Source organism: Haliotis asinina, chromosome 3, assembly GCF_037392515.1.
Source record: "Haliotis asinina isolate JCU_RB_2024 chromosome 3, JCU_Hal_asi_v2, whole genome shotgun sequence".
Taxonomy (NCBI): Eukaryota; Metazoa; Mollusca; class Gastropoda; order Lepetellida; family Haliotidae; genus Haliotis; species Haliotis asinina.
Window position 1 is genome coordinate 32,568,282 of NC_090282.1, and position 25,669 is coordinate 32,593,950.

General features: G+C 37.1%; 2 protein-coding genes across 5 annotated transcripts in view; one reads left to right on the forward strand and one right to left on the reverse strand.

Moving 5' to 3' along the window:
- LOC137277829 (tubulin-specific chaperone cofactor E-like protein) overlaps positions 1-25,413 on the forward strand; it is a 191,534-nt gene extending 166,121 nt beyond the window's left edge. The window contains exons 2-10 of one of the 2 annotated variants that reach the window (XM_067809791.1): positions 11,523-11,777; positions 16,367-16,558; positions 17,200-17,338; positions 18,028-18,106; positions 19,355-19,904; positions 20,683-20,741; positions 21,124-21,266; positions 23,200-23,368; positions 23,651-25,413. In XM_067809791.1, the coding sequence (XP_067665892.1) occupies positions 11,544-11,777; positions 16,367-16,558; positions 17,200-17,338; positions 18,028-18,106; positions 19,355-19,904; positions 20,683-20,741; positions 21,124-21,266; positions 23,200-23,368; positions 23,651-23,801 (1,716 nt within the window). In that variant the 5' untranslated portion in view covers positions 11,523-11,543 and the 3' untranslated portion in view covers positions 23,802-25,413. Of the gene's footprint in view, positions 1-11,480; positions 11,778-16,366; positions 16,559-17,199; positions 17,339-18,027; positions 18,107-19,354; positions 19,905-20,682; positions 20,742-21,123; positions 21,267-23,199; positions 23,369-23,650 lie in introns of those variants that run through there. The other variant, XM_067809790.1, reaches the window with a different exon arrangement.
- LOC137277825 (clathrin light chain A-like) lies at positions 1,308-11,215 on the reverse strand. 3 transcript variants are annotated; one of them, XM_067809783.1, is made up of 7 exons: positions 11,025-11,204; positions 9,911-9,957; positions 9,272-9,310; positions 8,421-8,597; positions 6,008-6,122; positions 5,472-5,583; positions 1,308-2,322 (listed from the first exon to the last, which is right to left on the reverse strand). In XM_067809783.1, exons 1-7 carry the CDS (start codon positions 11,161-11,163, stop codon positions 2,151-2,153), a joined length of 801 nt encoding a protein of 266 aa, XP_067665884.1. In that variant the 5' UTR covers positions 11,164-11,204; the 3' UTR covers positions 1,308-2,150. The 3 variants fall into 3 exon arrangements, with proteins under 3 accessions (XP_067665884.1, XP_067665883.1, XP_067665882.1); XM_067809782.1 differs by lacking the exon at positions 8,421-8,597 and having other exon boundaries at positions 11,025-11,215; XM_067809781.1 differs by lacking the exon at positions 9,272-9,310 and having other exon boundaries at positions 11,025-11,206.
- Positions 25,414-25,669: the final 256 nt, after the last annotated feature.

The window sequence follows — 25,669 nt, forward strand, 5'->3', positions numbered from 1 at the left end:
TTCTCAATAGGCCTAAGGCTTTAGTAATTCTTGTATTGCTAAATAGTTGGAAGCCATTTTCAACACTCAACTAGGAAGCCATGTGACTACTACAGAAAGGAGAGTGACTACGTCCACAATAGTAGATGTATATATAATCATCACTTAATATTTGCTAACGTTGTCATACCCTAGCCAGTTTAGTTCATTGAGTAAAGTACGCAAGGTATTATAGACCTGTTGGCTTTTACGTGATTCTTATGAGTTTTGGTACTCCCGTATTTGTAATTGAGTAAATGTAACTTTTATTGAGTAAAGTACGCAAATACGCGCCTTATCTAGAGCTCTGGACTCTATACTTGATTTTTTAATCAGAGTGACAATAAATAAATAGGTCGTTATCAATGATTTCAAAATTTACATATATCCCTATTAGCTCCCTAACGAAAAAGTAACATTAAAACATCCGCCTACAAATTTACATAATTTACGGTAATGTACTTTACTGTGGAAGACATACATAAAGTTAAAAACAACAAACTCAATATGAAGCTTACCTTGTGATTCACTTGGAAGGGCAGCTTCCCGACATATCATTGCAATCATATGATTTCAATGAGCCCATTTCACGGAGTCCTTTAACAGTCTGCTAGACGTACTTGTCATCATTAGTATCACAACACTCTCAGTAAACTTGTATATCTTAGTTCCCTTACCATTAAAACTTGTATTGCGTTGCGCACAATCGACCAGGTTGTCAACTGGTGCCTTTCTCTAGATGAAGACTTTCAGATGTGTCTTTTTCTGTTTCCTTAGCAACAACTTTCAATCTGTCTGTCATATCTGGTTGTCAACTTTTGGGGAAAAGTTGGGTATTTGCCATCTGCAGATGATCCTTGTTTTAACATCTCTATGGATCTTTACAAAAAATGAAAGATGTCCTAGCAAAATAGGAACTGTTTGTCTCCAACCCTTTTGACATTGGAATCTTGAAGTGGGCTTGCTGGGAAATGGTATGAGTGGGGGACGAAATGTTTTTATGTCACTCTCAGGAATTCCAGCAATATCATGGCAGGGGTACACAAGAAATGGGCTTCACACATTGTACGTATGTAGGAATTGAACCCCCCATCTTCAGCATGACAAGTAAACGCTCACGGAAATATGCTATGACAAGAAATAAGCAACTCTCATTTCTTCTAACAATATGCTCCAGGTGTTGAGAACTGGTTAGAACTGTGTTCAGCGACCAATGCTTAGAGGCTGAAAGTATTTTCTTATTCCCGTGCCATCCAAATCATTAGCAATAACAAACACACGACCCGATATAACTGATGATGTTTATTTGTAGACATGTCAAATAAATATACACCTGGAATGCAGTCATTCACAGACACAAATTTCTCACTCTAAAATCCCCAACAAATAATTGCACTCTACAATCTAAAATTGACAGTAACCATAGCAACTGAGAAATGTGACTAATGACATACACTCACTCCTTGACCAGCAAATTCTCTCTGTTTCATTTGCTGCATGATTCATGCTTGGTCTTTCAATGTATTTTCTTGACTAACCACAACAGTATATATCTACAACAAACATGTTTGATTTTTACAATCGGTGCAGATGCCCAATGTTTCCTTAACTATTTCAAAGGTGTTCAATAACTATTTTCCTGATACAAACACAATTCCTGATAGAAGTCAAATATCATAAATAAAGATGAGTAAGTAGACACCTGTTCGGAACAGTATGGTTTTTGTTCCTGCCTACGATGAGTGACATGATCAGAGTATACATTACAACAAACTATGAAACACAAATATATGGGCACCTTTGGATGTATAGCAAGGATGACATGTTGGTCAGCATACATGGTTGTCTGAACACCTAGAATCCTGACTATCTCTGAGAAGAGGGCAAGGGTGTGTCTCGGTTCCTGCAACCATTCTTAACAAAGTACTTACAATTAAGAACAAAGATAACAATGTCCACAGAATTTCTGTGAAACATTTTCAGGTGTGTCCAACTCTAAAGTGTAGGAAAGAATGTATGTTAGAGTTCCTGACTTGATTTTTGGAAATAAACAAACAAAATATGACTCTAGTCCTTCCCTATTCCTTTCTACAAGAGACAATCTGATATTCTAGTATAAATATGATGAACATCTAGCGGACAAGAGGTGTCTGCTTCAGCTGCAGCAACATGGAGCGCATTCTGGACACATCTTTTGTGGACTTCACATTCTTGGGGTTGAACTCACACAACCGACATATCTTCTCCCACTGAGCTCCAGGGATGCTCTCATCACGTTCCTTAATGAAGGCAGTCTCTGCAGCTCTGAATATAGGGAATGTGTGAGTGAACATGCTTCTTAATTATATATCAGGTAATACAGTTGATGAGTAGGATGAACAGTTTTCTCAAGGGATATATACTTAACATAAATCATTATTCTGAAATATACAACAGACTAGTTGCATTTAAACTGATACTATGGCATGAGGCATCTTAGATAGAATGGGCATTTTCATATGCATTGAATTGACTGAAAGGAATCTATGGTACAGGCAATAATGAGTGAGTGAATGAGTTGAGTTTTACACCGCACTCAGCAATATTCCAGCTATATGGCGGCGGTCTGTAAATAATCAAGTCTGGACCAGACAATCCAGTGATCAACAACATGAGCATCGATCTGCGTAATTGGGAACCGATGACATGAGTCAACCAAGTCAGCGAGTCTGACCACCCGATCCCGTTAGTCTCCTCTTACGACAAGCATGGGTTGCTGAAGGCCTATTCTACCCCTGGACCTTCACGGGTCACAGGCAATAATGATAATCAACAAAGCAACAAAACAGTCAGGTCTTCTTCATATTCTCTACGGCACTATACAATACATAGAGGATATTATGAGTGCCCATGTCATACTAGGTTTTCTGACATGAGTGCCTAAATGATGGTACAGTCATTCCTCACAATAACGCGCTTCGCGATATTGGTTAAACCACGGGGTAATCTGTGGCTCCCATAAAAAGGTTGTACTGCAATCACACCCCTTCACGAAATTGAAAATAGCTCATCAACAAATCCACTGTTGCGCTCTTATAAATTACGTAAACTAGTGAAATTCAGTGCGGATGGCAATTGACAGTGTTTATCGCGTAATGAAAATTTCAGCAAGAACATTTGCCTGAACACGGCCGTTCTGGTAGAAATTGTTTCCTGGAAGATCTGTGCTGTTTCGCACGAACACATCTGGGTACAAGACGCGACCTTACTTAGACTGAAACAGAATATTATATTCATGCCAATAACATACCACGTTTACGACACTCGTGCCTAAATATCGGTATATCCCTCCCTCGCTCTTGCTACCCCGATAGCACCAATTTCACATTATTCTTAGCAGTCACCAACAGATTAGTCTCGTAATAAATGGACTCTGAGACCCGCGTTATTGTCTCATTGAAGTCAGTTTCAACAATTAAATGGGCAAAATTTTGTTTTAGTATCGCCGGAAATCAGCGGTCAAACTGTCTACTACATAAATTGTATCAAGACAGGTAATGGCCTGTGTTCATTGTTATGTTAAATGTTTGCAGAAAACTCGCATTATATACTAGCCAGATAGCAATGTAAAATAATCTGTTACAACAACAGCTTAATATGTAAAATATTCTGATAATGGAATAGAAGTTTTTGGATGTAATATTATCAGATCGTTTTTACCTGAATCACCAGTACATTGGACCCAAACATCTATGGAGAGCTGATAGCTATTTCTGGCTTAGTTAAATAACAGCAAAGATGTATATTCACGTGAATATATGTCTTTGATAACAGGTAGGGTAACTAGTACAACAATCAAGTTATCATGTCTAGTGCTTTTTGATTGCAAGTTTCCCGTACATATATATTTTCATTTTCAAAGTTTGTTTATCTTCACCTTCAACGAATCGATATATTTTTGACTGGACACAATTCACGAAATAGCACTTTTGTTATGTCCTTGGAATATACGATCTTACTCAGCCTTTGTTCCACAGTATGTAATAGGTACTATAATGCGGATGTCTAATAACGCAAGGGGTCATCCGAGGACCCCAAGACCCGCATTATGGCGAGGGAGGACTGTATTTCCCAAGCAAGAGCGAGGGAGGGATATACCGATATTTAGGCACGAGTGTCGTAAACATAATATGTTATTGGCATGAATATAATATTCTGCTTCAGTCTAAGTAAACTTAGTCTCAGTGTATTTTGTCTCCACCACTCACAAAAACCTAGTAGAAGGTCGCATCAGATAACCTTTGAGCGACCAATGACCGTCCAATGAAACGCGAGACGGTTAAATAGATTTGACCAATCAGACAACAGCTATTATTTGGGGATCAGAGGGACTTTCAAAATATTCAGGTCACTGACACAGATCTCTTCACAAACAAAAATATGCATGTAACACAATTATTTGACCTGCAGTATATACGCTTTGGGGTTTCTGTTGACATGTTTACAATCAGCTGATATTTCTGCAAGATGACATCCTTGAATAATGCCAAAAACACCATTTTCAGCGACTGTTTACTCACCGTTGTCATGGTTGTATGTAAGCCGTGTGCATTACCCGGAAGCAAGCATAAGCTAAATACCATTCGGAATCGTTCGGGTACAAACCTTTTCGAGATAAAAGGTTCGAAAGGTATGTGTGAATGTCCACTTTCCCGATTTGGTAAGCTGTGTTCTGATTGGTCAATCTCAAAGGTTACCTGACCTCCCATAAGGTTTTGTTAGACTCAGTGGTGGAGTGTAACGAAAAGTACTGAGGATAAGTTTACTTAAACTGTATTCTGTTTATTTCCTCAAATTGAGGAAAATGAACCCAAATCTAATTTCAAATACAGGGTGGCTACGAACCATCACGGCATGTAAAATGAAATGTCACAGAAGAATCGTGACAACATAGCATTGTTATAATGTCACATCACGATGACAAATTGATATATTGCCCTAGGACATCATACGAAAAATATGAACCCTGATATGTTCACTGTCGTAGGTAATAATCAATGATAGTCTTTCAGTGAAGCTGTAAGCAGTGTTATTATCCTGATCTTCATTTATGTGAAACTTACAAGCTATCTTTGATCAAATCAAAGCTAAGAAGAAGAAATTAATAACAAATGAGTTTTCTTCACTCGTGTTTGCTACTGCTAAAACAGGGATTGGGAAAGGCAGGGGCCATGGGCCATTTTGCACATTAGAATGAAAAATGACCCATTAAAATTTTGAAGTTTACTTTTGACACAAGGGCAGTGGCCCATTCTAAATTCAGAAAATGGCTAATAATCCGGAAAATGGCCCATTGTCAAAGTTCTCCTTCCCAACCCCTGCCAAAATGGAAATTTCAATGAGAAAATTTAAAAAGCATAACACACATGGACGTGAATGGTGACTTGCAAGTGTGTGCATCTCTTCTACCTTACCTATTGTTCTCCTTGGCCTTCTCCAGCTGTTCGGCATGATGCTTGTACCAGTCCTCCAGTTCCTTCCTGGCAACCTCATGCCATTCCGCCTTCTTCTGCTCCTCTTCCTTATCTGAAAGGCAACATGGAGGAGTTACTTTCACTACAACACTACATCTGCATACAGACACATAGAAAGAATTTCACCTTCAGCAGCCTTTGTATAATACAGGCAACTGTCTTTGTAATATTTTTATTATATTTCGGCAAAATCACAGCAAGGGAGATTGAAAATGGGCTTCCTTGTACATGTTGGAAATAGAACTTGGCCAAAGTTTTAACTACTAGGCTACCCACAACCATGTCTCAAGAAGTCAAATATCACATTTTCAACTGTGAACTCAAATAAATATAGGTTATGAAGTATTTCGTAAAGTGATTTTCCTATTCCAGAAAGGCATGTAGCTATATCCTATGCATCTACTTATCATCAGCTCATTGTCCGATCTCTGTACCTAACAAAACTGAAAAAAAAAACCATCCAATCAAAGATGCACCTTTTTTCTCTAATCTATTTTTCTGTTCTTCTCTCCAAATTTTGATCTGTTCAGGTTCAGCTCTCTCACTGTCTACCTGTGATATGGCAGAATATGCATCCGTCGGACCATTGGTCTGTAAAATCAACAACAGCAAACAATTATTCATTAGTCTAAGTGTGGCAAAGGCAACAATACAACCATCCTTAACAGTAATAACACCTTAGAATTACTTTCAAGCTCTGAAGAAACTGTCTTCTGAAAGAAGCACTACAGCACTGTGCTCATGCTGTGCCTGAAGCCCATTTCTCATTAACCGTGGTTCAATTTTTAACATGCTTGGAATATCAATACAGTTCAGTGCTGTACTGCCGCTATGACCTTCCAGTTCCTCAAGGCCAACATCCTTTAATAAGTTGACAGCTATCAATGGAAGGCAAGATATAATTTTACAAGAAGTAAGTTAATAACACTTCTCATTGAACTATTCTGTGCACACCATACTGTAGAAGAGGTAATACAACACATTATGTAAAGTTGTTACGCCATGACACATAGGACTAATGAAAAGCTAAACATAGGCACACATTGCCCACAACGAGCTTGCAACAAAGTGAGGAACAAACAGCACAGAACATAAACAAGTAAAGCAGCATGGATATGGTGGAAGTGTTTACACATAGATCAGCCTTTGAAATTCACACTAACTCGTTTGTTTGACTATACTAAAGGCATTGTGTACAAGAAAAAATACCAGATGGTTGTTGTCACTGACTAGCAGTACATAAGGCTATGATTCTGAACTAGTTGTCAATGATTCAGTTTTGTCACAAACTTGAATTGACTAAAACTGTCAAAAAGTGTTATATTAGTATATGTTTTTAACTTTCTACAAGCTATACTAGTAACAAACATTCAGTACATGTGAACTAATGCTCACATCAGTCTGATCTTTGCAAATAACAAATTTCCAAGGCTGTTGATGTGTTAGGTGGGGTACTTTTGTTGAGCCATAGTCATCACAATTACATGACCTCGAACCTTGGCCAATAGCAATCTGTTCGCAGTGCAAGCAATGCACAAACACACCTGGCAGAGTACTGACAGCATAATGGGGATAACATTGACTATATCTATGGAGATGCTAACATGCACACTTGGAACAATTTAGGGTGACTGAGTATGACTTTACGATGATTTTAGCAATATCCCAGCAAAGTAACAGCAGACATATCACCCATGTGGGAACCAACCCTGGGTTTTGGACTTGGTTAGAAAACACCTTAACCACTTGGCTACCCCACTGCTCATGGAACTACTTAGGGACTTTCCAAACAATAGATCCAATCAAAGCTATCTTGCCCTTTGGTTTGTAGAGGATATATCTCTTTAAAACGAAAGCAGGCTTTGATTATAATTCTTCAATGCCATGTTCCAAGGCAGAATTAGCATCAATACTTCAAGATCTTGTAAATACTACTTCCTTTTATCATGAAGTGTTGACAATAAATGGAGGCTTTCATATAGTTCTGGGCTCCAGATACTCTATGCAAAACATGTTAAACAAATCACCACTACTGAATATCTTTCACATGGTTTATGTATAAATACCTCTTAACAAAAAATGAAAAATAGAATAGCATGACAACAATTTGTGTCTCTTTGTAATTATCCAATGCATGCTTTAAACTCGCATTCTCATCTTTATTTAGAGACAAAATGACTTTAAATATGACTTCCAAAATAGAGAATCATCCATTGAAAGCAGCAGTTTAAGCAGACTTGACTTCAACAAAATGTCCTCCAATTGTAATTTCACCTAAAAGAAGAAAACAAAGGGTATAAAATACCCAATGTGAATGATGACATGAGTAAACCTAAAACCATCTTGAGCTCACTGAACTTTAGGGCAAAATTACCATGGTGTGTTTGCACTGTAGAGGAAAAGGATGGAGGATTGATGAGTGGTGTTTCCATATGCACTCCACCATAAAGTGCTAATGTGAACATTATTGGGGGGGTGTTTGCATGTTTCTCTAAAACAAAGATAAGGAGCAAACCCTCACGTATTAGTTTGACAAAGCTGTCATTAGTCTGGGCTATAACCAGTCTCCCAAAGCTAACAGTCTTGCAATCAGGCTTGGTCATATGTATGTCAACAATTTCAGTTAAACAATAACAATGTGCTTAAGGCATGCATGCTGCCTTCCTTCAACACATCCACTAAAATCCTTCTTGATCTTAAACCTTCCAAAATATTCTACATTAGTTTGAAGATTTCATTCAAAATACTGACAAAAGTACAATCTTCTAAGCAACACTGGGACAGAAGAGTGCCAACTGTTCAACAAATGAAATACCTGTTTAGTGATTAGTATTTAATGCAATGAAAAATGGGGATTGAGGTGGCAGGGATGTCATACAAACTGCTCACGGTTGGTACTGATTGTTCAGGGGCTGACTGTTCAATGACCAATGGAGGTGCCGCATCCATATCCAGCAGTCCCCCAGAAGGCTGTACTGACCCCATATCAAGGAGTCCGCCTCCTGAGGAGTTGTCTCCCCCTACCATGTCAAACCCACCACCTAGACCACCACCAAACAGATCATTCTGAAACAACCAGTTCGTGTCTTACATCTATTGTGTCTGTATTTCTGATACCTTGGTGATAAGGGTTCATTGGATGATGGTGATGTCTCTGCACAATGTTGTATGTCTCAAGAGTTAGAAAATATCACTATGGTGCTATTAGTGCTAACCTTTTCCCACAAGGACAGAGCAGCTCATATATTATCGGACACTGGAAGCAAGACTAGGATTCTGCTCTAACAAGCTGTGAGTATGTAAAATTTGTCTGTATCATGTGTATGGTCAAAAGACAAAAAGAAATGTTAGAGAAAAAAGGAAACACATAAGGCCCAAATCAATACCACTGCATATTATGAATAACACTAGGCATTCATCACTCCTATAACAACCTCAGATACATGCCCTGGATATGCACCATGTAAATTTGTATTTATACGTTTGTACTGATGCTCTAAAAAGTAATCATATGTGTTTTGCAAGTCAGAAACTCAACACTAATCAGTACCATGAGTTTGCAGTCTGTCCATCACATCAGTAATGTGTTTGTAATCCTTCCCCCAAATCACACATCAGCAGTACATGCTTTGCGTACAAAACAAACACAGTTAGAACATCCCATAAGTCGTCCATATATGTCAAACTACAGGACAGAAACTACAGGAAACATACTACAGTTTAAAACTAAACCAACTCACTGCAAACTCATCTACATCATCATCATCATCTTCTTCTTCCTATAGCATGACAAATAACAAAGTGAAGCATGGCATATTTCACAACAATCATAACCATGCAGATACAATGTTTCTCCCATGATGCAACATGCAGCACACAGTACAATATCCAGTACAACAGTTTTACATGTCGGTGCACCATGCTTCATGGTCAATGTACTTTCATGATATTATGAATACCATACCATGATAATTTGAAATGTTTACAGTTACTCAATACAGAAATTGACTTTACTTGCTGCATCAGACAAACAACAGACATGGTTTTCATTCAAGTCAGTAATCAGCTATGTCATGTTAGCCTGAAAATATGCACTTGACTCTTCACAAGATCAACATTGTGAGAAAGAATCCATGCCGATGAGGTTGAAAGACACTCAATCAAAGACATAAGTGTGTCTGAGCTCGAAATTCAAGGTACCCCTTTGACATGCACAGAATGCAGGGGTGCAATTCTTGCACAGAATACCAAGAGGGTTTACACCCTCTATTATTATAACATTACTTATGTTCATCTTTCTTTAGTTTAAGTTTTTACCTCCTTTCTTTAAATCACAAAAATAATTAAAAATGGGCATTGAAACAAATCTTTAATAATACCTGAGCTGCTGGCTCTGTGGCTTGACTGCCAAAAGCATCAAAGTCACCTGGAACAATAACATGAGTTGAAACTAACAGGAAGCAAAACAGAAAAGTGATTGAGGGAGCTAGTGAGTTCAGTTTTATTCTGCACTATTTTATACTAGCATTATTCCAATTATATTGCAGTGGTCTGTAAACAGTTGAGTCTGGTCCAGACAGTTCAGTGATCAACGTCATGAACATCGGTCTGAGCAACTGGGAACCGATTGCATGTATGAACCAAGTAAGCGAGCCCGACTACCTGATCCCATTAGTCGCGTCTTATGACAAGTATAGTTGCCTTTTAAGCCAAGCATGGGCTTTGAAGGCCTATTCTACCCTGGACCTTCATGGGTCATTTTCAGTGAAGAGGCTTTTCTCAATGTCTAACCCATTACAACAGTTAAGGGTACTCATGTAGGTACAAGTTCCGCCCGTAGCCCCAGCTTGAAATGTATCCAATATTAGGATCATTTCAAGGTTTTAGGGTTAGGGTATGGATGTTGTTTAGGGTTAGGGTAGTGGTTAGTGTTCAGGATTTTTTTTTATAAATAAACATTTGTTATTTACCATAGAACGATAAAAGGGGCCCAATAAAATAAAACTGGGGTTGCAGGCGGAAATTTTCCCCTCATGTTGCTAGTGGTGCTCTACCATAGGGTTCAGAAAGGAGCATTTATCCAAACAGGGAACTTTACTAAAAATTATGACCGTAATGGGATAGGGATTCACTGGCTAAGAGCTGGGGTAACTTACCCTAACACTGACAATATGTGAAACTACATGGTCCCTGATGAACTAATGTGAAGATCCCTTTACCACATGAAAATATGACCATGCTCTCAGATGATAATTACCATAAAGACTCCCAAATATTAAATGTACGAAACAGATACACATTAGTCATCAACAATGAAACAATCATACCTCAAAAAAGAAATTGTAGACCCTAGAGTATAGAAACCGTATCGTCAAATGAATGATCACGAACAATTCATAATATAATATCGACTTTGAACAACGAAGCCCAAACTGGGGGCGTGGAGAAAATATGGGTGGTCTCGGTTAAGAAAATAACCCTTTCGTTGTATACCTCCCGCTTGCTGCCCTGCATCTCCTCCGAAGTTATCATCTTCCAGCCCTGCAAGTTCTGTCTGCTCTCTCGCTAGAAATTCCGCTGCAGGATCTTCCTCTGCGGTATTAGCACCCTCGAAATTGTCAAAATCTGCCATCTTTCTCTCTCCCTCTTGCAACCCGGCAATGACGTCAGAAAGGAAGTGCGTGACAAGCAGATTCGCAAAGCTATTTTTTCGATTGGTCGATATTTTTAGAACTAACTTGATGTTCAACAATATATTTGATAGCAAAACGTTTAATTATCAAAACATATACGTTAAAATTGACAAAGACTATTGGCCTAATGAATATATAACAGATACCTAACATGTCAAGTGTGCTATCATGTCCTGTATAAGGTCTCTAAAAAAACAACATTAACATAAAATACGAGGAGGACATCACGACTACCAAAACAAAAACAAGTTGGCGTGGCGTCAACATTGTGATGACATTTACTATATATACGCTTTAGCTCAGGTGTTTCAAACTTAAAATGGACCACATACCTGAGACTCAGGTAATTGCTGAGAGCATGGAGCAGAATAACAACAACTCAAGAAATGTCAGCCGCAAACGGTTGGTCAGAAAAAGGTCATTCTTGGATGCCCTTAGAGAGAAATACTGTGTAAATATGAACGATGATAATTATGAGTTCGTGCACATTGTGATCACGGGTAAACCACGCAACAATGGAACAGACGCTGAACTCGCACATTTAAGAAATGTCGTAAGTAGATTTTTCTGTATTTATGAATGTACGTAAACATCATCAGCCAACATAAACTTGTTGCTGTCATGTCATCAAATACAGATAAAGGCTGTATATGTTTGCCACCAATAACACTTGTGGGTTATTTCCTGGCTGTAGAAAAGTCGTCTTTTTGTGCCCATAATGTGCTATCAAATCAAATGCAATGTGGATCGAAAGTCTGCCTCATTGAATGTTTTATTTCAGTTGGTTTCTGAAGATGAATGCTTATCAACAATACTCATATTAAATTATTTTCATATGATAACTGATTAATATCAATTAGGAAGTCAATTGGGTCATTATCATGTTATAAATATGAATGCTTCATGCATGAACATGAAAATTTCATGTATAGTGTTGTGAACAAAATGTGCTCTAATATCCATTCCATTATGTATCACTTTAGTATACAATATATGTAAATGTTACTAAAAATTCATCTCTTGGACTTTATGACTCAGCATTATTTTGCACAACAAATTGAAAATATTAGCCATTATGCATTATTATAGTTTTGACCTGTCTCAAGAGTACAGCTAGTTCCAAGATGTAGAGTTACAATGCTATGAAATTGATGAGATGAATAAATAATGATGTGCTAGAACACCAGCATAACTGGTGTGTGAATTCAATCTCCACGTGACTTTCCAGGTATTTGGGCTGTTACTGAGTCTATTAAGGTATTGATTTGTGGGAGCAAGCTGTTTAGGGAGGTACGTAGGGATTTAATTGCTATTCCGTGTGTCAGTACTGTTGGTTAATGATTGCATGTTGTTCTATCACGAGAGCTTGTGCAATCAAGGGTAATTTGGTCAACTGTCAGACAACCAACCATTGGTTCTACCATCTACATTGATCCCATTTATTTATTCAGGGAACACTGTTTAAACACCCTTTGACATTCTAAACATGGAAACAGTAATTAGCATCCATGAAATCAAACATTTGTAACGACACTAAGTCAATGCGGGTAACATAAATACTGAAATAAACAGGACAACCCTAAAGTTATTTTATGTCTGTCTGACAGCACCTAACAAAAATGCTCTCAAACAAATTATTTTATTTATACACACTTAAAGCACTGTTAATTAGCATGTTATTGAAATTAAACCTGACAGAAGGTTGAGATCATGTGTAGAAAATCAGCTGTGGGTGCTGTCAGGTCATATTTCATGAGATAAGTTGTTCTTCAATGTGTTATATTTAATCTATGATAAATCTAGGTAAACACACCTTTAAGCCTGCTTTCTCCTGCTGTCACTTACGGGGAAAAGATCACAAAGATTGAAACACAAAGAAATTAATAAAGAACTGGAATAATTGAGATTTGTGGATTGAAGTGATTGTTGATAATCTCATTAATCAATGAAACAAGAGAAAGGCTTTGTTTGGAAGACTTCTGCTGACTAGTTGATCATGATGTGCTGAATTATTTATAGCTCCTCCATGCACACATTTCCTTATTGACTAGTGGTGTTATGAAAAAGTAATTACTGCAAAATAATAGCAATTGGTGTATCTCAAGACTTGTTTTTCTCCTGTATAATATCAGTTTATTGTTTAGAAAATGACAACAGTCAGTCACCCATGGAAAACTGATAACTGGAACAGTTCAGAACCTGAACTGCAGTAAACTATGCTTGTAACCAACACACTTGTGACAATCTGACAGATACAACAAACTGTTTCTTTGGTTGGGTCCACATGTTTTACATATCAGTTGAAATTCAAATGACAAACAACAAGTTTATAAAATATGTAATTAATCGTAATGTAGAGATCAATTAAGTTTGCTATAACTGTAGTTACTGCAATAAAATAACACTTAAATGATATGGGGCAGTAGGGTAGCCTAGTGGTTTGTTATGCCAAAGGCCAGGGTACGATTCTCTACATGGGTACAGTGTGTGAAGCCCATTTCTGGTGTTCCCCTGTCGTGACGTTGCTAGAATATTGCTAAAAGCTGCGTAAAAGTCAACACATTCACTCACTCAAATACTATCGTCCCTTTGAAATTTGAATGCCTATATAAAAATTACAATATGTCATTTGATTGTATTGTCATGCTTGCTCCCAGCTCTTGTTACTGTTGGGATTTAGTTGAAATCTCTCAATTGATGACTGCTTTATTACCAGTGAATACTTTGAAGTGATGATTAATATGTCATGTAAATACACTTCCTAGTGTCTTCAAGAAATATTCAGTAATGACTTTTAGTGAAGTGAGTTTTCGAGGAATCAAACAAGTTTTCAGGCTCTGACAAGTTTGAAGGTATGTTCCATTGTGAAGTGTTTCAAAGACTGTAACAATAGTTCCAAAATCATTTGTGTTCGATTCTTAGAAAATGCGATCAATTGCATGATTGTTTGGTCACAGCGACCAGTCTTTGATTATTTCAATTAATTGGACCACCACTAGCTCTTGTGTTACAAAACTTATAACATATTACAGCTTCCAGTTTGTGCTAGTTGTTGATGTGTAATCCTGTTACACACAGAGGCTAGATAAGGTCATGTTTATTCTTTGTACCAGTTTCAAACAATGCTGGCAAAATGCCGGCGTCAAAAGCACTGATGTGTAAGTTTCAAGCATGAACACTGTATAGGACCACTGCTGACTGTATGACTGGTGAAGCAAGAACCGTTTGAAAGGCAGTTATTGCTGCTTATGTTAACTTGTGTCAGCATCCAACTGGGGACAACATGTGCAAGGAGACAGCTGTTTAGTACCAGCTGATGAAATATATGTCAGTGATGACCAGCTGGTTGAATACCTGGGAAAGGATCAGTGATGTTGTGGGACACAGAGTTGCCCTTCCTTCAGTGTGGGGTGCTCTACACAGAAGTCTATATTGAAATAGTCTATAAAGATTTTATGTTCTGACGTGTTTGCTGTGAAAGTGGGAGGACATAATTGAAGATGGGCTGAAATGGACAATTGTCACAAATACATGTGTAAACAATAAAGCTATACCCTTGCCATGTCTCTCTCAACGAATACAAAGGCATCAGTGTCCCAACATATGTTTTGCAAACTGGAATACATAATTCTCCTACCCATTTGCCAATCTCTTTTTCTCATCAGGAAAGTTTAAAGAAAGTGTTTGTTAGCACTGATGGGTACAGAGAAAGGATCATCACCTACACTTTTTCAGACACCATAACTGTTAATTAAACCTTGCATTCCCCCCTGTTTAAGTACATGTCCTTTTTTTAGTTTAAATAGAATCTATTCACAAAGCTGAAAGCGTCAGGAACTAGTTTAAACAACCTATAGAACCCCTTTCCAAAAATAAAACAAAATACACCATGAAGATTGACACTAGAGAAGAAATATTATAATGCAGGAGGTACAGAGTGAGAAAACTACATATTTGTTTGTTTTACCCTGCAAACAATGTACATTTTTATATATAACTCATTTTATTATAAGCCAGGTCTGCAATACCACTTAAGAGAAGAATACATAATATTATTACAAATACAAACATCTTGGGAATCTTTGAACTCTTTTTGTGCTGTTTATATGATGAACACTGAAAGAAATAATGATCAGCATTTTGTCATGGGTTACCACACATGCAGGATGGAGAATGCTACTCTATAGAGATCGTAGCTAATCCACAAGCCCTATTACATACTAGTATTTGTGTATGTAGTATATTAAGTAGACTAATGTTGTAAGAAAAGTAGGTATTTCAAATTGCTTGGGTTCACCTATTGTGTTGCAAACTGATTATAAGGACAAGGTTTAGGTGGAAACATAATTTGTTTTCATTGGAAGGAATTACAATTTCTTACATTGTGACCTGTAATAAAATCACTTGAGTACAATGCCTTGTATATACCACTAATGTACTTTTGTCATATTGTCATTGGGAGTGTTGTTTTTATGTCTCTTACATGGTCAACCATTCTGTGTTCAGTAAGAAATAAAAACATGACCTAAATCTCAGGGACCAATATTGACTGTTTCACGGCATCAATGAAATAGGCTTTATTGGGTATGATTGTGGATAATTTCAGAACCCACTGTCACTGAAAGTAATATACCATGTTAGGAGAATCTAATCATGCCTATGGCACGTGAATAGTTATCACAACTCATCAGATTGTATATTAGATATACTCACATTTGCATTTCATATATAACAGATATATATGTTAATTCCATCATACTGGTAATTAGATTCTATGTGTAACCAGGTTAAATAATGTATGTATTATCATATTATGTTGCAGGTTAAAATATCAGTTTTGAATTTGTGTGGTATTCATGAAAAATGCTAATAAAACACCTGATATTTACATATGAACACAGTACAGTCACATGAAAATTTCTAGTGTCATTCAACTTCTTTTTGAGTACCAGTGATATATTTCATAGCTATTACCCCATAATTCTGTGATCTTGCACACTGTGTTTGAATGAAAGAGTCCTACTGTGTATGACAGTTGTCCCCATAAATTGGGTTATGACAAGGAATCCTTTGTTTTCGTGCTTAATTTTAAGCTCTAGTTAGTGAAATATTGACATTAATGTATAATGTGATTTATTTCAGGTGTTAGACAGACAAAACATATCCCATGCTGGAGTACCACAAGAGGGACTCACCTCCATCTGTCCTAATGTTGTTGACCTTGACCTTGCCTGTAACAACATTGACAACTGGCCAGAAATACTACAGATAATTTCAAAACTCCCCAAGCTCAAGTTTCTCAATCTCAGTGGCAACAAACTCATGAGAGATGAGGTAAGTTGTTCAGTAATTATACTGGAGGTGATTGATGTGATCTTATTCCATAGTTGTAGGTAAAAGTGATTGTATAAATCGTAAACTTCTAGGGCCCTAATAATAAAATTAGGCCACACATAATTTGACAACTGTCATTACCAAATTCAGTGATATGCTAAATAAAGAAGTAACACAATGTTATCTTCATTCTAGAATGACTAAATTAAATGCAAACTCTTTGGTGATAATGACCACATTGAGTGGATCTGAATGTTTTGAGTCAGATGTTGTTTGTAGTTTCCACTGTGAACTAGAGACTCTTACAAGAATTCTAAACAGCCCATGCTCCGTTCATCGTGCTTCACACAAACATGTGACAGTCATTGGATGGATGTAGATCTGTATTGTAGAAGGTAACATGTAGAACGTAAATACAAGTGAGCATCCTTAAAGGAAACTCAACAATATTTGAAAGGCTTTGCTCTGCTTTGCACACCACTATTCCTCTGTGAAATTGCTCATGTCACAGTTTCATGTGGCAAAGCACCAACATTCAAGCTCTCTGTTGTCTTGAAGTACATTCCCAAGTACCCAAGACTTGAAGTACATTCTCTTTGTAGAGTTCTAGGTTTTTTTGCTCTTTCATTCATTCAAAACAGGAACTGCTTCGTGATTGGCCACTGCAACTACCAGGTGTGGAGAACCTTGTGCTGAACAAGACAGGCATCACCTGGCCTGAGGTGGAGACACTAGGACAGAGACTGCCTACTTTGAGAGAACTGCACGTCTGTGGAAATGGTATGTCCTGAAGCCTCTATACACTACTGAAGGCTTGGAGAAGTGGAAGTCAGTGGTCAATTTGTTTCCATTCCTAAGTGCACTGACACAGAAATTCTGCAAAATGTCAGGCTATGTAAAATGTTTCCTCTGGGTATCAATTGTTTAGATCAGTGCAGAACTGGTGGGTATAATTTGATTTTGGTATGTGCTGTTGTTGTGAAAATATTTAAGGATGTACTTCACAGTACCTCTCTATGAAATCTGATTAGTATGAAACTTTGGCAAACCAAACACATTTAAGGATTCCTGGTTAGGTTATGTACCAGTCATCCTATGCATGTTGTTAAGGTGTGAATTGTGGTTATTGGGAGTTGACTGGAGCTGACCCATCTATCAGTGGGTATTATGAATAGGACTTTAGGCCCTCAGAGACCCACGTTTGTTTTGTGAGTTGGCTCAGTGGATTGATTTGTAAGGCTGACTGACCAAATCCACTCAATCCATTACAGTCAAGTGCAAATCTGAACAACAAAAAATCAAATCCTTATGATAACATTCAATGGACTGTGTAGTTCAGACTTGTTACGCTGACAGATCACTGTCATGTGGCAGGACCTTTGCTTAGATGTTGAATGACAAACAAACCATCTCGATTTTCTTCCTTATTTAAGTTAGAAAAAGAATTAAATAAATCATTTCTTCTTCAGATTTTGATGACCTGGAATGTGAGTGGAAGCACTTTCCCAAAGTGGAATGTTTGCGACTCAACAATAATGGTATCAAGAGGTAAATTCATCCATTGTTTCATCCATTTCTTGTCATTGTAGTGTCAGGTGGAACTGTCTTCTCAGATTTGATAAAAGAAAGTCCATGCAACCTTTCATATTCAGAACACAAAATAGTAGTTGGCTAGTAAGAAATACATATAGCAAATGCAAAATGGTTGTACATTTAAAATTTGTGACAGTATATAAATATTTAAGCAGTAGATACCAAAATAATAACAATATGACAGAAATTTAGTCTACAATTCTACTTATAGCCAAATGTCATTAAAGATTACATAACCTGCTGAAATTGGATCCTTAATCTGGAAACTAACAGTTACCCTCAACTTTTTATTACCAACATTTGTGATGGCTGTATATTTTTGTCCTGATAAGAACAAACGTTATGGATGAGCAACTTCTTTATTTGGGAGATGCTTCATTCAGTCTAAGTAAACTTAGTCTCAGTATTACTTACTACACTCCTCTACTGAGTCTGGCAAACCCTAGTAGGAGGTCGCTTCAGGTAAACTTTGAGCTACCCATGACCGTCCAGTCAAATGTGTGATGGCCAAACAGATTTAACCAATCAGACAACAGCTACTACAACAGCTAATTCCCCAGTCACTCACACTGATTTCTCAACAAACAAAACTCCACATAAAACACAGATATTTGACATTCAGTATATCCACTTTCGGGTTTCTGTTGGCATGGTTATCATTCGCCAGTATTTCCACAATGTGACTTCCTTGAATATTCACAAAAACCCTATTTTCAGCAACTGTTTACTCACTGTTAACAGTATTATAGTATGGTCCATGTGCATCATCTGGAAGCAGTGGTACAGAAAGTAGCATTTGGAATCGTTTGGGTACAAATTTTTCCAGGGAAAAGCTCAAAGGGTATGCGCAAATGTCCACTTTCATGATTTGGTAAGCTATGATCTTATTGGTCAGTTTCAATAGTCACCTGATGCAACCTCCTACTAGGGTTCGTAGAGGAGTCTAAGAAATAATACTGAGACTAAGTTTACTTAGACTGATGCGACGTTTTCACACAGATTCTAAATGTATTGTTGTCAAGCAAGTATCTTGTTCATCCATTGGATAATAGGTTGTTCTTAGCTGATTCACCAACTTCCAAAGATGTCATTAAAAGAAGGTGTTTCTGTTAATGTTTGCAAATGAATATGCTGGCATATTGTATTGCTTTGTCTCCTATATTGTTGAAAATGTAATATGACATTCTGAATGCTTTATTTCAGCTGGTCAGAAGTATGGAAACTACGTAACCTGAAAAATCTCAAAAACCTCATACTCTCAGGCAACCCTTTACAGGATGTTCATTATGATCCCAGTTGTCAAGACAACCTTCCATGTGACCTCAAGCCAAAAATAACCTCTGTGCAAGACTGCAGTGACATCATTGATGCCATTGTGTCAGAAGCATGTCAGTCTGGAGATAACTCTGTCAATGAGAAATGCTGGAGCATTGTTGATGAGCTTTTTAATCAGGCTTGTTATATAGCATGTGATTCATGCAACCCTAACACAAATGAAGCCAGTACTTCAGATACTTTCCAGTCAAAGACGAGTTACATACCAGAAAAATCTGTAAAACCCATTGCCAAATCAGATCAAGTGAAGGGAGACAATTCTGAGACCCCTGATTCAGGAAAGGTTGATGTTAGCGAAACCAGCTCAAGACCTTTCCAGCACCTGCACACATTGTGTTTGAGCAAGACTAGCATCAGTGACTGGGAGCACCTGCAGGCATTGTCTCAGTTCCCTTCCCTTTCATCAGTGAGACTCACGGTGAGTTGGGTACCAGACTGTCAATTAGTCTGACTGTCAGACTTGCTAACTAGGCTGATGCACCTCTTTGCTTCACAACTGCATAGAAATATGCTAATGATCCCGGTAACTGGATTGTCCAGGTTCTAGAATTTACAGACCTTTCCAAAATAGCTGGAATATTGCTGAGTGATGCATGTGTGAGTGAATGAGTAAGGCCACTTTCAGCAATATTCCAGCAGTACCACGAAACACCAGAAATGGGAGTGAGGCATGAACAAACAAACATGCTATATTTATAGATGGTTATCAATATACTGGTTATTTGGACTTGGACCATATATACAGTTAATGATGGATAATTACAATGTAGATGATCATTTAATGAAGCTACATAACAATAACTGAAGCGCAGGTAAAATCAATTAATGACAGTAACTATAAAATAGATAATTCAAACCAACATCTTTTGTCAGCCTGGTGGTCATGTGGTAGAGCGTCTGTCTACAATATGAAAGTTGCTGTTCGAATCTTGCTTGGGAAAAAAATGTTTGAACTTTAACTTGACCGATATTTTTCAATTGATTTCAAACACTAAGTATATATGATTTGAATGTTTATGTTCATATACAGTTAGGAAAAGATAAATACAAAATGTTAAACCTGGGAAGAGACCTTACTTATGTAAGGGAAAGTGTCTTACTTACAAAACAAAAACCTCAAATGCGGTTATTCTGGGAAAAGAGATGACCTAAAATATAGTGAGAAGTACACTTCAGGTTTATCTGTATCATTGCAGGGGATCCCACTTGTAGCACAGATGGACCAGGACGACCGTTGGATGTTGTACATAGCTAGGTATGTCACAGTTTGAACACAACTGAGTTGAAAAATACCTTAAACATCACAATCATATGTTTGACCAAGTCATGATATGAATAATAATAATACAGGTTAAAGGAAATGGTTTCAAAATATAGGGCATGAATTTTGCCAGCTCTCCCAAACAATGTCATTGCAACCTAACCTCTTACCTTGTGGATAGTTTTATCCTGTCATCATCAAGATAACATTAAACTTCTGAGCAAAAAGTTTGCTTTACACAGTGTGTCATGTTCTGCCCTGGTTTTATCTGTTTCATGTGGTAAACAGTAGGTATTGGCTCCTGGTAATCAATACCTGTTTCATTGTCTTTTACAACATCATAAAGTTTGTTTAAAATGGGAATCTGTTTCATCAGCTTACCGAATATAAAGCTTCTGAACGGCAGCGATATCACGAACACAGAGAGGGAAAAGTCAGAGAGGTTCTTCCTGCGACATTTTCTTAACACTGCCGAGAGTGATCGGCCAACAAGATTTGCTGAACTGGAAAAAAAACATGGTAAGAGCTACTGGAAGGGACACATGGTGAAAATTAGGAGTGTAACGATGCATTGAACTATCGATTGATTGTGAACCTCTCGATAGTACTTTATCGATAAGTGTATGAAATGATGATTGAAGTTGCATTGTTTGTTGCATCCACTGTCGATACTATTGCTTATCTATTGTTAATGAATTGAGGCCATCCATTGTTGTCCAAAACGATGAGTTTAGTAACATATTGAGAGTTTTAGAACCACGTTACACAACCCAACTTATGACAGCATTTCTATGATTCAGCCTTGCCCATGTTTTATGAGACTGTTAAAACTGAGGCCAAGAATGACCTTTCCTGTGCTGAGAATGTTTCACTCACAACTGATGGATGGACTAGCAGACTCTTAAATCTGCACATGTAGACAGATTCTTGTTTATTGAAAATAATTGGAAAGTCAGAAACCATGAAAAAAATGAACTATTGTCTGCCTTCATCACACTAATTATTTAATGTGAAATATTGTCATTTGCCAATTATGTTGACCTATCTTTCAACTTGAGTCACCATTCTGATGACATGTCTATTTATGAGATTTCTTGATACTTTCATAGTGACAAAAGATTATTGTCCTCTTTAAATCTGTTGATTCTGTTGACTGTTCAGTGCATTGGATATATTTTTTCATCTTCATGTTGTTCAAACTAAAACATATGGCTACCTTTGAACTGTTTCAATTTTATCCTTTACACACAGTACATGTGAAACCAAAAGATGACCATTTGTCAAAAATGTGTCAGTCAAAGAGCCAGTAGTTGTTTATTTAGTTTGTAAGTTATTTTAATACAAAGTTGTGGGGATGAAAGGTCAAATCACAGTTTGGTAATAAATGGTATTAAATCAAGTGTGAATGTGTTGCCTTCTTGTGGAAGTTTTGATAAATAAATTATGTTCATCAAGAAGTCATAATGACATCAAAACTGACCTGAAAGTTATAATATTTTCATGGGCGAATCCAGCATTTTGAAAAGAGGGGAGGTGCACTTTTGTCATTTTTATCTGTAGTCGGGGTTGGGGGGGTGTTGACTGAGAATCAGATCATGACTTCATGTTAACTTTATCATGGGCTGATCCAGTCTTTTGAAAAAGGGGAGGCTGCAACCCCCAAATCCTGACCAATATTGCATGGTGGAGTATCTTTGTGGTTCGATTCCCAACATAAGTACAATGTGTGAAGCCCATTTCTGGTGTCTCCTGCCATAATGTTGCTGGAATATTGCTAAATGTGGCATTAAACCATGCTGTCTCACTCACACACACACACATGGTTTCTTTGTGAGAGTAATCCCAGTGTAATCAAATCGATGAGCATTAAGTTTAAAGTGAATAGAAACTATGCATCCATTCATTGATGCATCAATACTTTTTCTATGACGATTGTATTAACATTTAGTTTTATGTTATGGTAGTTGTAAATAATATGTTTTCATGCACAAAGAGGGGAAATTAGAATCTGAAAATCAAACATGTTGATCTTTTTATAGACAATTATAAAGTATGAAACAGTAATGTTTAAATGTAACTAATTTTACGTGTTAATGCTGCAAAAATAAGTATTGTGATACATATTGAATCGTGACATGGCTGTCCTGATATGCATCGATTCATAAAACTCATGTATCTTGACATCACTAAAAGAAACTCATGACAGTTTTCAAATGGATGATACTACGAAAAAAGAAAAACAGATATTTGTCTTCCAACCTCCACCCTCCTACCCATTATAGGTGTGATACATTTTGGCACATCCTGTGTTAGGCTGTCATTGTTTCATCCTACCACCCATACCTTATAACAGATAACCAGTTCCATGTGAGACTATATCTAAACCTAATTTGGATCTGTATAACAATACCACCTTTATTTATGTACAAATAAACATGTTTTATTTGTACAGGCAAACTGACACAGATAGTTGACATTGACCTGGGTGCAAGATACGAGGAAAGGCCAACCTTGACCTTCATCCTCTGTGGGAAAGTGGCATTCAAGGAGAAGATCCATGTTGTAGGGCCTGTAGGGAAGCTGCGAAAGTTTGTGGCAGACAAACTGGGTGTGCACAAACGGTGAGTCAAACATAATAAGTTTGCAATGATCACTATTTAAATATTTTAAGAATACTGGTACCTTAGAATTGTTGAAGATTTGACAAAGTGGGAGGTTAAAATTGATGTAATGCAGGTTATCGTTATGAAGACACCATTACTGACATCTTTGGTCATGATATTCCAACTTTTTGTTGCCATAATGCAGAAACCATTGAATATGTAGTATATACACCACTGACCTAATATAGACAGCACTGACATGTGAAAAACTCTGTATGTCCCACCTTTGCCTTCTTGCAGTCAGTTCCGGATGTTCCACCAATCAATGGTCCGGACATGCATTGGAGAACTCCCCGATTTGGAGGAACTGTTCCTGGACTCACTTCCAATGAGCAGATTTGACTTCTTGACTGGTGATGAGATCCATATTGATCTATTCACATACCAATAACAAGATGGACTCACACAGTGTTTGACTAAATTGTCTCGATAATGGTTGCCATGACTTGTGAATGAAACAACTCAGTCTCAAGTTAAATTAAGTATGGAGAGATTAGTTTGAAAAATAGCATTGCAAACTGTTTACGTTCCTTGCATATGTGAAGTGTGCACACTGTTTTTTACAATAATACCTTCATGAATGCAAATACATGTACATTTGAAGGAAAGAATAACACATATGAAAGTCTTGACTAATAAGAATGCTGAAACCCACTAAATGACTAATTGTCTTGACATAAATACAACATGTTACTGTGACAGCAACTAAGTCCACTCATTAAGTTTGATATTTTAGTTATATAACGTCTGAAATATATTTCAACTGGCTGCAGCTGATTAATTGCATCAATTTTATGAATTGTATTTACTGTCATACCAAGTTCATTGGATATGACATTGAACTGATAACTTTTTAAAATGCAACATAATACCCATACCTAACACTACATATCTATATATGTTTATTAATATTACCTATGACAGCGAAAGTTATCTTGTGATGAATGATAGAAAGGAACAATGCATTATGAATCTAACATAATATTATGTTTATCTCTGTCTGTACTATACATAGAGGTGAAATGACATCAGTGATTCACTGCATTGTGGTACAGGGTATGCATTTTCTGTATCTATGTGTAGTGATACACTTGCTTGAATAAATGATATGCAGCAGGTATAATGACCACTCCAGGGTTTTTATTAGTCAAATATTGAAAAATGTGTTATGAAACATGGTTCTTAATGAACCATTTCTTTTTTCACCGGTTCTGAAATAATGACTAACAAGTATCCACAATTTGACGTAAATATATTGTGATATGCATTGTATCGTATCATGACTTATGTTATAATACATATCATATTTAGCTGTATCATTTCACCCCTAATTATGCATGGAACTGCATGGGGTGATTTTAATCACATCAGCATATTAGTCCTACTGTATAAATACTTTATGAGTATATGATACAAGTGAACAAATAATCCATATTCCACATAATCAGAGTAAACCTTTATTTATCCTTTTTTTTCCTTTTTTTTTTTTTTTGATGCATTTTCATTTTATGTACCCCAACAATTTTATACAAGGTTGTACACCTTACTTCTGCTCAGGTGTAATTTGTAAGATTTGTGGGAATACAATGGAAGGTGCGTTTAGTCCCATTTTTGGCATAGAGATTATCACACCTTTTAATTGGTCTAGCACATTGTCCCATTTAACGCAGTGCGATTTCCATAAGGCCCATTTCTGGCAGTATGCTGTTCACACTGCTTAATTGACACTCGTAGGTTAATTAGTTCCAAATTCTCATGGGGCAAGCTGCCATTAATCCAAGTATTCATGAAGTATCTGTTAAACACAGAACACTGAGCAATGTATTTATCCTTCCTGCATGTATATCAAAATTCCACCTCCTTTTCCTTCCATTTAAAATTTCACCTTTCTCTGCTGTTGTAATGTTTATATGTGACCAAAATACTGACCAACAAGTATTTATACCAGTCATATTTCCTTCCCTCAGTGTACCAAAGTAATGCGATTAACAACAAAAAACAAACATACAAATACAACACAAAGTGTTTTCATAACTGTGTACACAATGTCCTGTCCAAAATTAAAAAATAGTCCCCAAAGACAAACACACTGTGTTCATAATTATTAGATGAGCCAAGGATACCCAATTTCATTTTCACGCAGACCAATCAGTCCTAATTAGTGATGGTAGTTCCCGCAACTCTGACAGTTAAATTTCCGTATGTCCCATTTCTGTCAGTGCAATTTCCGTATGTCCCATATCTGGCAGTGTGATATAT

Excerpts from the sequence above, each read along its gene's own strand:
- LOC137277825 (XM_067809783.1), bottom strand. The coding sequence starts at position 11,163 with ATGGCAGATTTTGACAATTTCGAGGGTGCTAATACCGCAGAGGAAGAT. Across the intron at positions 6,123-8,420 it reads CTGAACAATCAGTACCAACC|ACCAATGGTCCGACGGATGC; the intron begins GTGAGCAGTTTG and ends TTGATTTTACAG. Across the intron at positions 5,584-6,007 it reads AAATAGATTAGAGAAAAAAG|ATAAGGAAGAGGAGCAGAAG; the intron begins GTGCATCTTTGA and ends GTTGCCTTTCAG.